The sequence below is a fragment of the Oryctolagus cuniculus genome, chromosome 12 (genome assembly GCF_964237555.1).
Source record: "Oryctolagus cuniculus chromosome 12, mOryCun1.1, whole genome shotgun sequence".
NCBI lineage: Eukaryota > Metazoa > Chordata > Mammalia > Lagomorpha > Leporidae > Oryctolagus > Oryctolagus cuniculus.
In genome coordinates, this window is record NC_091443.1 from 100,584,742 (window position 1) to 100,597,652 (window position 12,911).

The window sequence follows — 12,911 nt, forward strand, 5'->3', positions numbered from 1 at the left end:
ATAAGCAGCTCGCGTGGCCGTGGCTTGTTGCGGTGGTTTTCTTAGATTAGCAGTAGTTGCTGCTGCTCTCTCTGTGAGTTACATTTCAGCACAGGTCTGCACGTCGGGGCGGAGACGCCGTGCACAGGGCCGGCTGTTCCCAGCTGAGTCGGCGTCCGGGAGCACCTCGGGGCGGGGGATGGCGTCTTCTCCCTGTCTTCACACATTAGCTCTGCCAGGGTCATGGCCACCGTGCTCGCTGGTGCTCCCCACACTGGGTACCACGGCTCAGGGCTTTTGATCTTCCCTGTCCAAAATGGCAAGTGAGCCCTGGACCCAGAGGCCTGGGCCCTCTGCTCAGACAGGGCTGTCTCCCAAAGGGTACAGGTGGACAGGCAGGCACCGATAGTGCTGGGGACCATGCAGCTCGGTACCAGGGAGTCAGGATGGAATGACACAGGCCACGCCCCCACTGCCCGTGGACCTGGGGGAAGCTGTGCTCTGGCCACGGCAGAAGCGCAGGAGGAAGAGCTGTGCCGAGGCTTTGCCCCGCTCACGTCTCCAGTGGCCGAGTCCCACAGCACAGCCCACCAGGGCCTGTAGGTGCCTTCTGTCTGGACTGACGGAGGCAGGACGGCCTCCTGGTGGGAGGGGGCAGCTAGGGACCTCGTTGGAAAACCTTTAGTTCCTAAAGATGCATTTATCTGAAAGGCAGAATGAGAGAGAGAGAGAGAGAGAGAGAGAGAGTCTTCCATCTGCTGGTTCACTCCCCAAATGGCCACAACAACTGCTAGGGCCAGGCCGGGCAGAAGCCAGGAGCAGGAGCTTCATCCGGGTCTCCCACATGGGCGGCCGGGGCCATCTTTTGCTGATTTCCCACGTGCATTAGCAGGGAGCTGGATAGGAAGTGGAGCAGCCTGGTAGTGGCTTAACGTGCTGTGCCCGAAACCCTCTTCTAGAGGGGCAGAGGGCCTGGAGCTTCACTCCTGCCACTGTGGGGTGGGGTGGGGGTGGGGTGGGGGTGGAGGGAGGGAGTGCTTGCCAAAGGAGAATCCAGGCTTCTGGGCTTCACGGAGGAGGTGTCGTGGGACCCAGGCTTTGGAGATGATGGTGGGGGCCTGCCAGCAAAGAGATGAAGTGTGTGTGCATGTGTGCGTGTGAGCATGTGTACATGCGTGTGTGTGTGCATGTGTGTGTGTGTGCATGTGTGTGTGTTGGTGGGGGCGGCGACTGCTCGGCTGTGGCGGGTCTGGGAGCCCCTGCCCGGAAGCCTGGTACATTCTGTCTCTGAACGCAGTTCCCATCCCAGGCATGCGCTGTGTTTTCAAATTCTGAAACATCCACTGTGCACGGCCCAGTACAAGTTCAAGACTCCGCTTTTAGCAAGTCATCATATTGGAAGGCTCGGGGCTTGTTCCTCGTGTTTAAGTTTCACTGGGCATAAATCGGCCAAGTCCAAAGCTCCGCCTCCCCACCCGGGCCCCACGTCAGGGTCAAGGTCTCCAGCCTCGCAGCCCAGCACCTGGACTCCTTCCCGGCAAAGTCCAGGAGGCTCCGGCGCTGGGCGGGGAGGGGGCGGTTAGTGACAACAACACACAGGCAGAGAGCAGGGGGTCCCCGCACACGGGCCTGGCAGCAAACAATCGTGGGAACGCGTGCTGAGGACAGGATGTGGCTGGTGGAGACCTTGACAATGTAAAATGGGAACTCGCAGAGATCTGGGAAGGGTGGGTGAGCTCATTTCCTACCCTTGGGCGGCAGGCTGGCCAGAGACGCCCCCTACAGTTGGAAGAAGGAATTCCTTGGAGAAATAACCTAGGAGCCTACATTCAGGCTGCGTTTTTCTTTGTTGAAGGAGCATGCATTGTGTGAGCTCATTTTTGTGACCATGTCCAGTGGGCGTGGGCGATGTCTCCATCGATGGCTGGGTCCTAGGGCTCAGCACCACTGGACAATGCAGCTTTGGGCCCTCCTCTAACCTGCATTTCTTTTCTTTCTTTCTTTAACATTTATTTATTTATTTGAGAGGCAGAGTTAGAGAGGGAGAGAGACAGATCTTCCATGTGCTGGCTCACTCCCCAATGGGCCGCAACAGCCAGAGCTGCGCCGATCTGAAGCCAGGAGCCAGGAGCTTCTTCTGGTCTCCCACACAAGTGCAGGGGCCCAAGCACTTGGGACATCTTCTGCAGCTTTCCCAGGCCATAGCAGAGAGCTGGATCGGAGGTGGAGCAGCTGGGTCTCAAACCGGTGCCCATATGGGATGCCGGTGCTTCAGGCCGGGGCTTTAACCCGCTGCGCCACAGCGCCGGACCCTCTCCCTGCATTTTTGTAATGAGCATGCACTATTATTATTGAGGCCAAAAGCTATTATTGTAAATTCCCACAAGAGCAGATGTCCGGCCCAAGGCGGGGCTCACGGGCAGAGCAGGGCCTGGACCTGAGATCCTTCCAGGGGCTGCTCAAGGCCCTCCTCTGTGGGGCGAGGGGTGCACTTCATGGTATCGTGGTCCAGAGAGCGCTCCCAGAAGCACTCGGGAGTCTTGGTAGTTAGTGCTGGGTCGCAGGCACCTGGCATCAGACCCCCTTGTTGATTGAGTTGGGCGGCCCCGGCCCCTCTTTGCTCCATCTTTCTTTCGGGCTGCTGCGTCCTGTTAAGTGTCTGACAGTCCACGCTGGCCACTAAGGATACTTCTAACTCTCGCTCATCAAGGATTTCGATCTGAACCAACCCGCAGCCAACCCAGTGCTAAGGCTGCGCTGGAACTAGTCATTCTGCGCTCTCAGCGCCATCTAGCGTCCACACTGGGTACGGCCACATGTAGCTGGCTTCTGGTAAACGCGCAAGCCCATCCTTCTCCCATCAGCAATGGGCCACGAACCTCAATCTAGAATGTTCCTCCCAGCGCCGCAATTTGTATCTCAAAAAGAGCATTGTACAGACTCAGTATTTCTACAGCCACGTGTGCGCTGTGTTAGGGACAGCAGACTCAGGGGAGAAATCATGCTCACAATTACATTGATTGTTCACTATGTGCGAGCCCAGCCCTGAGAGCCCGCAGCACAGAGTTCATCTCCGCGAGACGGTTCCTTTGACAGCTGAGGACTCTGGGGTGCAGCGAGCAGACGTGAGAGCTGTCACTCTAACTGCCAAGGGGAACCAGGGGCTGCCTAGTGGGCGGAAGCCTGCGGGGAGGCGGCTGCAAGGCTGGGGAGACCAGCCCAGGACACTGACCGTGAATTTAAGAGGGAGGGCTGGGGAACTGGCTGCGGGTAAAGGCTGTGACCCACGCTGGGGCAGGGAACGTCACAGCCAGGAAGCACTTAGGCACCCGCTTTGTGCCAGGCGCTAAGGCACAGAGCTGAGTGCCCAGGATGGCCCCTCCCTCAGAGGGCTCAGAGCCTCAAGAAGGAGCAACACAGGGTGTAGACAGAGGTACAGGTCAGCAGAGTGGGGTGTAGACAGAGGACAGGTCAGCAGGGTGGGGTGTAGACAGAGGTACAGGAGAGCAGGTGGGGTGTAGACAGAGGTACAGGTCAGCAGGGTGGGGTGCAGACAGAGGACAGGTCAGCAGGGTGGGGTGTAGACAGAGGTACAGGGGAGCAGGGCGGGGTGTAGACAGAGGACAGGTCAGCAGGGTGGGGTGTAGACAGAGGTACAGGTCAGCAGGGTGGGGTGTAGACAGAGGTACAGGAGAGCAGGGTGGGCTGTAGACAGAGGTACAGGAGAGCAGGGTGGGGTGTAGACAGAGGTACAGGAGCAGGGTGGGGTGTAGACAGAGGTACAGGAGAGCAGGGCGGGGTGTAGACAGAGGAACAGGAGAGCAGGGTGGGGTGTAGACAGAGGTACAGGAGAGCAGGGTGGGGTGTAGACAGAGGACAGGTCAGCAGGGTGGGGTGTAGACAGAGGTACAGGAGAGCAGGGTGGGGTGTAGACAGAGGTACAGGTCAGCAGGGTGGGGTGTAGACAGAGGAACAGGAGAGCAGGGTGGGGTGTAGACAGAGGTACAGGAGAGCAGGGCGGGGTGTAGACAGAGGTACAGGAGAGCAGGGCGGGGTGTAGACAGAGGAACAGGAGAGCAGGGCGGGGTGTAGACAGAGGAACAGGAGAGCAGGGTGGGGTGTAGACAGAGGAACAGGAGAGCAGGGTGGGGTGTAGACAGAGGAACAGGAGAGCAGGGTGGGGTATAGACAGAGGAACAGGAGAGCAGGGTGGGGTGTAGACAGAGGTACAGGAGGTGAGGAATCAGGTGGACTCAGAATCGTGCAGGATCCACAGGCGCAGGTGGATTTGGGGCCCAGCCTGCACAGACAGGCAGGGTGTAAGAGGGGATGGCGGATTTAAGAAGGTGGAGGGGTGCATGCATTGGGGGCAAAGGTGTGAGCGGCGTGTTGACCAGAAGCCCACTGGAGCCGGGCAGGGGTCCATGAAAGCCTGAGGCCAGGGGCCTTGGGGACTGGGATCAGCGAGGGCTGTGGAGTCAGGGACCGAGGGCCAACAGGGCCAGGCAGAGGGAGCCAGCAGACGGGGGCAATGGATGGGAGGGCAGGACGTGGAGTGAGGCGGGGACACAGCCCTGGGCTGCTGGGCAAGAGCCACAGCGGGAGGCTCAGGGCTGGCCCGGGGGAGGGCAGGAGCCCGAGGAGGGAGATGGACCCCAGACACGGAGAACCCAGGCAGGCGAGGGTGAGCGGGACGGGGGCTCTCCAGTGTGGGCAGGAGACGCGGCTTCTCACAGGGGCAGACAGGGTGCTGGGGGCACCGGCCAGACCACCAGGCCAGGACGGGAGCGAGGTGGGGGCCATCTTTGACACAGGGCTGGGGTGGTGGGGGGAGGTGTGTGAGCATCTGAAAGAGGGCAGGGCCCAGGGACAAGGGACAGAGACAGGCAGACAATGTGGCCAGGGGCGTCAGAGGCCTGGGCAGGGTCCAAAGGGGTGTCGGTCATGGCGGGGAGGGGGCACAAAAGACAGAGTCAGCCCCTGGGGAGCCATGTGCCCTTGCTCCAAGCTGAGCGTGGCGGGAGTGGGGAGAGGAGGGTGCCCTCCGTTCACCCCACTTGAAGCTGAAGAAAGACGCCAAACTCGCACCCAACCTCCTCGTGCTGCTTTTAATTACGAAAGATGTAAAATGACGCATTATAAAACCCGGAAGCTACTTTATACAAAGTCCAATCTTTAAATATTGTTAACAGGGGCCCGGGCGTCAGGACACTGGCGAGGGAGGGGTGGCGGGGCCGAGGTGGGCGGGACACCCCGCCCCAGAGCCCAAGCCGCACGGGGGAGAACGGGAGCACGCGTGGCTTAGCTGCCGTGAACGGGACGAGGGAGAACACTGGGCACTTCACACTTTGGGGACTGGGGACGGCGGCAGGTGCAGGGCCAGCCGGGCTGTGCAGCGCCCAGAACCTCTGCAGAGGAGACAGACCGCCTGGACGGACCCACGGGCGGACAGAGCCCGGGCGACGCTGGCTGTGGGCGGCAAGGCACCACTGCTGTGCAGGCAGGTGCAGGCCGGCGGGGTCCCCGTGGGTAAGGCACGAGGCATGAGGCACGAGGCTGTGATGCCGGGAGCAGCGCTCTTCAGAGAAACAAGACTGAAAATGCGAGCACCCGCCGTGCGCGCCTCAGAGGCGAGCTCAGGTGTTGGGGGCTCTGACCCGGGAGCTGGCTTCTTCCTGTACACTGGGGTGCGTGGCAGGACAAGGCACTCTGGACCGGGACCGAAGCCAGCCCCTCCGAGGCCTCCGGCACGGCCATGAGGCTGGGAGGGCTCTGGGCTGGCCGCTGAGCTGGGCTGTGGGAGCGTGCGGCCTCGCTTCTGGGTGGGTGCAGCCGGCCGACTGACGGTGACATCCCTGAGCCCTGGAAGGGCAGTGGCTGCTCAAGCAAAGCTTCCAGAGCCTTCCATGTCTCCTTCAGTGTTCTCCTCCCCACCTGTCTCCTCTCTGCCCAGACCCAGCCTCGAGGGCTCGCTCTGTCCCCTGTAGCTTCCTGTTCGGGGGCCGGCCCGCGGACTAGGCGGAGGCTGGCCACACGCTGTCCCTCAGGGCATTACGGCTGGGCCTCTGTTTTACTGCCAAGCTTCTCTCTACACAAATCTGAGCGGGAAGTGCAGGTGGGGGCTTGGGCAGGAGGCACGGGGCCCCAGACCTCGGGCGGCCTTGGTGTAGAACCCCGGGGAGGGAGAGAGGGCGCCGGGGTTGGCCTGGACACAATCACCTCAGGTTAGACTCACAGTCGAGGGCCTCACCTAACCGTAGGCACGAGTCTAGGAAAAGCTCAGGTTCTGAGCTCTGGCAGGGTGCAGGATGGCTACAGGTTAGACAGCCTGGAAGCAGGGCAGGGGCAGGGGCAGGGACAGCCGCACGGGCGCCCCCGCCGTGAGCACTGACGGGCACCGGGCTTCGCTGGTGTAAGGCTGAGAAAGGCACAGGCCCTGCCCACTAGGCACTTGTGGTCAAGTGGGGCTGCACTGAACCCCGGATCCTCAGAGAAACAGCTGTGGGGGGGAGCGGGGGGCTCAGCCGCTGGCCCTGCATGGCTGCAGTTTTGGGGGGGTGCAGCGTGGCCCCCCCCCCCCCCCCAGGCTCCTCTGCTCCCAGGATCACACGGCAGTTGCAACAGCAGCAAAGGACCGCGGGCCGCGGGAGGACAAGCAGGGCTCAGTTTCCCAACTCCAGCCTGGCCCTGGGTCCGGATCCAACTCTTCCCAGCTAGAATCACCGCGCCGGAGCCGCGCCCTCGGCTAAGCCTGGAATCCTCCAGCCAGGGTGGATGGACCAGAGAGGGCCCCGGCCGCACGCTGAGCCAGCACCGCAGGCCGCGGCCCCGGGCTGCTTCCTGCCCCAGGCCCTGTCTTCAAGGCGACTGAGATCAGTGGTTCTCCTGTGACGTGGATTCTCTGCGTGTGCGCAGGGCTGTGCGCACAGGGGCCGACCGGATGGCCGGGTCACGGAGATGAGCGCGCACGCGCACGCGGCCGCGGCCTGGGGCAGGGCACGGCGGGGACGGGAGCTGGTCTGGGCGCTGCAGGGAGCGAGTGTCCCGGGTCACAGGCGGTCAGTCCGGAACGTCTCTTCCACAGCGGGGTCCAGCAGGCCCATGCTGGAGTCACTGAGCATACTCAGTCCGTCCAGGCTCAGGGGTTCGATCTGCAGCTCCTCCTCCAGGGGGAAGGGCGCGTCCACGTTCACGTTCAGGCTGACCTCGGGCACGCCTGCCAGGGCGCTGCTGAGGTCTTTGAACAGGCTGGTGCTCGAGTCTTCTGGGGGGGGGGGGGCGGGACAGCGCAGATTAGGTGGCCCGAGGGCCAAAGCAGATGGTGACCCCCAACACCATTCCTGCGGTTCCCCTGCCCGGACAGTGACGCCGGGGCCCCAGCTCCCGCCCGGGACTCCACGTCCTCCCAGTTTTCACAGGGTTTCTCCCGTCGGAGGGCTGTCAGTCACCTAAGACCACTTTAGAAACAGCTTGGCTCGGACCCCTCTCCGCATCTCAGAAAGGGGCTTTCGCTACGGTCCCTGTGGGCTCCCCTTACCGGCGAGGGTGGGGAAGCCGCGGGCCGCCCGCGCTCACCTGTCAGGAGGGCGCTGGGGAAGGTGCCGCAGTTGGAATACAGGGTTGGTCTCACGTGGAAAGAGTCCTGGGCTTCCCGGTGGCCTTGCTGCACCAGGGGCACCTGCACACGTCGCGGGCACGGGGTGAGGACTGTGCGTGCGCGGCAGGTGCACCCCGCCCAGAACCGCACAGGCAGGCTGTCTCCGAGGCCCCGGGCACTGCTGTCCGCACAGAGCCCTGCCCGCTTCGCCATTCCAAGGCACGTGCATGGCCACGGTTCCCTCCTCATCCGCCCCCGCGAGGAGCCCTCGAGGGCTCTATGTGCAGCCAGGAAGCAAGGGGCTGTTTCCCTCTTTGGTTGAGGAAGATGAGGAGGCGGACTCCTGAACTGGGCGCATGCGCACCTCCCTCTGACAAAGCCCGGGCAGGGGCGCGGGCGCCTGAGGACGGGGCGGGGGCTGCCTTAGGAGCCTTTCCTCAAATTAATTCGGACCTGTTTTCAAAGATGTCTCCAAGAAGAAGTTTCCATCATTTTCGGGGGGAGGCGCTGATTCTCACCCAGACTAAAATGGGCTCTTGAGAAGATGGGGAGGCGGGGTGCGGGCAGGGAGCTCTTGCCACTGCCCTCACACGGCCCACTCAGGAAGTGGCCGGCTACGTCACTCGCACCGAGTTCTGGAGACGGCCCAGCCCTTCCTCCACTCCTTAATCTGCCCGGGAGTGCGAGGCAGACTGCATGGAATGTTGGGAAACCCACGGACTCAGTGCCGGGAGAGGTGCAGAAGCCAAGCAACATGGCTTAAGGGAAGCAGCCCCTGCCCTCTCTGGAGCCGCACACAGTGCTGGGGGCGCCACCTTCTCCGGCTCCTGAGACCAGGACCTGCCCGGGCCTCGGAGGGGATGGGCCAGTTGCCTGCCATGGCCCCTGCCTTGCATCTTAGGAGTGGGACGGCTCAAGGCTGTCGGAGCCACAGAACAGCAACAGTGAGAGTGGGGTGTGGGGTGCCCGGCCCACTGCGCCCTGAATGTCACCCGTTCAACAGCCCACATGGAGGAGTGTATGCACCAAGGGGGGCGGGGCGGGGCGGGGGTCACGCACCTGCTGCGGGAAGGCTGAGCCGGGCCTCAGGGACTGCTGGTCAAAGCCCAGGTCGGGGAAGAAGTTGGTCAAAGATGAGCCCTTCCGGGAAGAAGCAGACGAGCAGTGAGCACGGAACTCAGCCCGCCGAGCCCAGTCCCCTCCTCCCTGCTGCTCCCCCGGGACCTACCTGGGACGCGAGCAGCTGGAAGTCTGCCGGTGGCAGTGACGAGGCCGCCTGGGGCTGCGGGGCGGGGGGCTCCTGGGCAGGGGGCTGCTGCAGGAGGGGCTGGGGCAGCTCCTGGGCGGCGGGGTAAGGGGGCGGTGGAGACACTTGGGCTTGTGCTTCCGTGGGCAGGAAGGCGAGTGGGCCTCGATCTGAGGACACCATCTGTGGGACAAACACACACGGCCACGGTCAGCCCTGAGCGTCCTTGCGGGCCAGGAAGCGGCAAGGAGAGGGAAGCCGGGCCTCCTCCTGTCTGCAGTATTCTAGGCGGGGCGGGGGGAGGCCGCTGCTGCTCCTCCCACGTCCACGGCCAACCTCATCTCCCCGCAAAGCGCTTCCCACTCTGTGACGTGTCCGTGGTCTTTAAAAAAAAATGAGAAAACAGCCGACTTGACCGATTTTCCTCTCAGCCTTCCGGGTGAAAATCATGCTTTTGAAAGGCACGACTTAAAGGAAGGAGGATCGAAAAAGACACTTAGCTGTGCTGTCCCCTGAGCCCTCCCAAGCAAGACGCTGAGCAGCGACACGGGGACAGCCGTGCATGACACTGACGTGACAGGCAGCACGAGGACAAAGGCAGCGGCGGACACGATGGCCCCTGGGGCCGAGAGGCAGGTGCACAAGCGCTCACCAGCTCAGCAGAGCCGGGAAGCCAAACACCAAGCTGGCAGTGGGGAAAACCAGGAAGCAATGCAGTTCACCTCCCTGGGCGCTCTAGAACTGGGGACAGCAGGGGACAAGCAGTGAGGTAAACCCAGACGGTCTGGTCCCTGCCGGGGTCAGCCGGCCCTTCAGAGCCCTAGCCTTGCAGCCATCTGGGGAGTGAACCAGCAGATGGAAGACTCTCTCTCTCTCTCTCTGCCTGTCAAATAAATATACCCTAAGAAAATCAACATTAGAACAGAAGTGAGAACTCCGGAGCAGGGTTGGAAGCTACGGGGGGAGAAGCTTTCGGAAGGCAGAGTGCAAATGAGGAGAGGGAAGAGACAGAGACAGAGAGAGAGAGAGAGAGAGAGAGAGGGGACATCCCGAGAAAGTCCGCTGGTGTCCGACATCCACGCGACAGGAGTTCCAGGGCAGAGAGCGGAGAAAGTTGACAGGAAGAAATCATGGGAGATGCAATTAGAGAAAACTTCCCAGAAACCAAAGATTCGAGTTCCCGGAAGGAAGGAGCCCAGCAGACACCCGGGCTCACGCTGAGGTGCGCTATCGCGAGGCTTCGGGGCACTGGGGACAGAAGGGAGACCCTCCAAGTCCCCCCGAGGAAAAAGGAGGGTTTAGTCCAAGCCTGAAGAACCGGGCGGTGCTAGTTTCCCCACCAGCAACCCTGGAAACCAAAAGGCCAGGGAAAAATTATTTCAACTTGAGAATTTTTTTTTTTTTTTTTTTTTTTTTTTTTTTTTTACAGAGTTAGACAGTGAGAGAGAGAGACAGAGAGAAAGGTCTTCCTTCCGTTGGCTCACCCCTTAAATGGCTACTGCTGCCGGTGCACCGCGCTGATCCGAAGGCAGGAGCCAGGTGCTTCCTCCTGGTCTCCCATGCAGGTGCAGGGCCCAAGCACTTGGGCCATCCTCCACTGCCCTCCCGGGCCACAGCAGAGAGCTGGACTGGAAGAGGAGCAACCGGGACTAGAACCCGGCGCCCATATGGGATGCCGGCACCACAGGCAGAGGATTAATCAAGTGAGCCATGGCGCCGGCCAAGAATTCTGTATGTAGGCAAATTAATAATTAAGTGGCAGCTGGAATAAAAACAACGTTATATCAGGTCACATGTATTCTTTCCTGTAAAGCTTTGGCAAGATTTTTTTTTAAATCAACTCCAGGAGTTGGGACTGAATTTGTAATAGATACATAGAAAAGCAGGCTAACAAAAGAACTTAGGGGTAGGTTTTGGCCTGGTGGCTAAGCTGCCAGCGGGGTGCCCGAGTCTGAATCCCAGCCCTGCTCCTGGGACCAACACCCTGGAAAGCAGCAGGAGGTGGCTCAAACAGTTGAGTCGTTGCCTTCCATGCGGGAGACCTGGACTGAACTCCTGGCCCTGCAGGGTTGTTGTGGGCATCTGGGGAGTCAGTCAGTGGATGGCAGTGGTCTCTGTCTCTCATATAAGATTTTTTTAAATAGTATTTTTTTAAAAAAGTCAGATATTTATCAACTCCAGGAGAGAAAAAAATGTTCATTTTGTTATTTCATGGTATACTACAAACCCCTCTATGGGCCAGCATTGTGGTGTAGCAGGTTAAGCCTCCTCCTGAGGTGCCGGAATTCCATATGGGCACTAGTTCAAGACCGGGCTGCTCCACTTCTGATCCAGCTCCCTGCTAATGCACCTGGGAGGGCAGTGGAGGATGGCCTAAGTACTTGGGCTCCTGCACCCACGTGGGAGAGCCAGAAGAAGCTCCAGGCTCCTGTCTTCAGCCTGGCCCAGCCCCAGCTGTTGTGGCCATTTGGGGAGTGAACCAGCGGATGGAAGACAGCTCTCTGTGTCTCTCCTCCTCTCTCTGTAATTCTAAAAATAATTTTAAAAAACCCCAGTGCAGGCGCTGAAAATTGTTCTCACTAAAATTATAGCCATGAGGGTGGGCAGAAAATGTGTGGGTGTGTTTTTGTGAGGTGGGGGCTGTGAGAGAGTTGAACGAGATCGAGACCTGTGATGGTGTGAGGTCATCAGATAGTGCCTGACACCAAGTCTAGAACAAATACTGAACTAACACGGTGGTACCAAAGAGCTTAGCTCACACGGCTCCAAGGGGCCCTCTCCGGGAGGTGAGAAATATGGTTAACAGAGAGGGGAAGATGGCTGCTATTTCCTAACAAGCCTTTTAGGACTAAGTGACTCTTTAAACCCTGTAAAAAAAAGTCCACAGAGCCCCCTATGCAGCTAGGAGGCAGGAGCCCTTGCACACCCGAGGCCACAGTCTCACAACCGGAGAACCATAAGGAAATTATGAAATGCCCCCTCAGCCCCTCCTGGAGGCATTACTCATAAAATCAAGCTCTCACAGCTAGTGAGTGGTGACTAACGACAGAATCTCCCACCGCCTCCCGCGGGCTTCTGTCAGCTGCTCCTCGCCACATCATTACTCATTATGGCGGTGCAGTCAGTAGTTAATGATGTTCTAATGGATCCAGGGTGTGACCACTAAGGGTCAAAATCCTACTCGTTGCTGGTTGTGCAGGGAGAATCACCCTAAGAGTTTAGAATAAAAATAAATGAGTGAGTCAACACACGATGTTTTCAGCCCCTGGATTTCTAGAAGGGAGCCATGGCTGCAAAGCGTGCCTCCAACAGACACGCAGTCCTCACACCTCCTATCTCAGCAGCAACGACAATGTAGTTTTTCAACTCCGTGGTGGTAACCAGCGAAGAGGTCTTTGTAGTGCAGCACCTGTGGGCTCCAATTTTGGAGCCCTCGCCTGCCTTCCTCGGCTGTTTCGGGCCAGCCCGGCTGGAACGTGTGCGGGCTGCCCTCTCTCCCACCCTGCAGCGCGTCAGTCACGGGGGCTGGGCACCCGTCAGTGTTTGCTTTGGAGGCACCAACGCGGCCCTCTGCTGTTAAGAAATCATTAATGCTCCTTAGCTTGCCCGCACTCGTGCTCTCCCTGGTTTTACGTGTCGGCGAGCTGACTGCACTTGCGAGCGCGGAGCTCACCCACGGCAGGTGTCCGTACCTGCGAGGCGGGGTAGGGGTTCAGTGGGCTGCTGGACGACAGCTGTCTGCTGAAGCCGGGATGCGCTTCCGGGCCCGGAGAGAGCGTGAGGGGGCTGACAGGTGGCTGCCGGCGCCGAGACGGGCCGCTCAGGTTTGTGGTGGGCAGAGACGGGTTGCTGAGGGAGAAGAGCCGCAGCGAGGGCTGGAGGGCTGACGCGCTGGCGGCTGACGTCTGCGGGTGGCTGTTGAGGGACGAGGACAGCGCCATCTTGCTGAGCGTGGCCTGGATGGAAGGGTTACTCCGAGAACTCTGGAGCCCTGCAGACAACACGGTCACAGGTCACGGGTGAGATCCCAAACCGCAGAGACCAGCGAAAGCTCCCTCCTGTCCCTGTGGGCAAAGGGGCTCTGGGCCA

At 60.3% G+C, this 12,911-nt stretch overlaps 1 protein-coding gene across 4 annotated transcripts in view; it reads right to left on the minus strand.

The window, feature by feature from the left end:
• Positions 1-5,068: 5,068 nt before the first annotated feature.
• Positions 5,069-12,911, minus strand: part of CRTC3 (CREB regulated transcription coactivator 3) — a 98,549-nt gene continuing 90,706 nt past the window's right edge. For 2 of the 4 annotated variants that reach the window (XM_051834279.2, XM_017337564.3), the window contains 5 exons: positions 12,515-12,813; positions 8,805-9,005; positions 8,636-8,716; positions 7,555-7,657; positions 5,069-7,240 (listed from right to left, as the gene is read on the minus strand). In XM_051834279.2, coding sequence (XP_051690239.1) covers positions 7,029-7,240; positions 7,555-7,657; positions 8,636-8,716; positions 8,805-9,005; positions 12,515-12,813 — 896 coding nt within the window. In that variant the 3' untranslated portion in view covers positions 5,069-7,028. Of the gene's footprint in view, positions 7,244-7,554; positions 7,658-8,635; positions 8,717-8,804; positions 9,006-12,514; positions 12,814-12,911 lie in introns of all 4 variants that reach the window. The other 2 variants (XM_051834277.2, XM_008275316.4) reach the window with 1 other exon arrangement.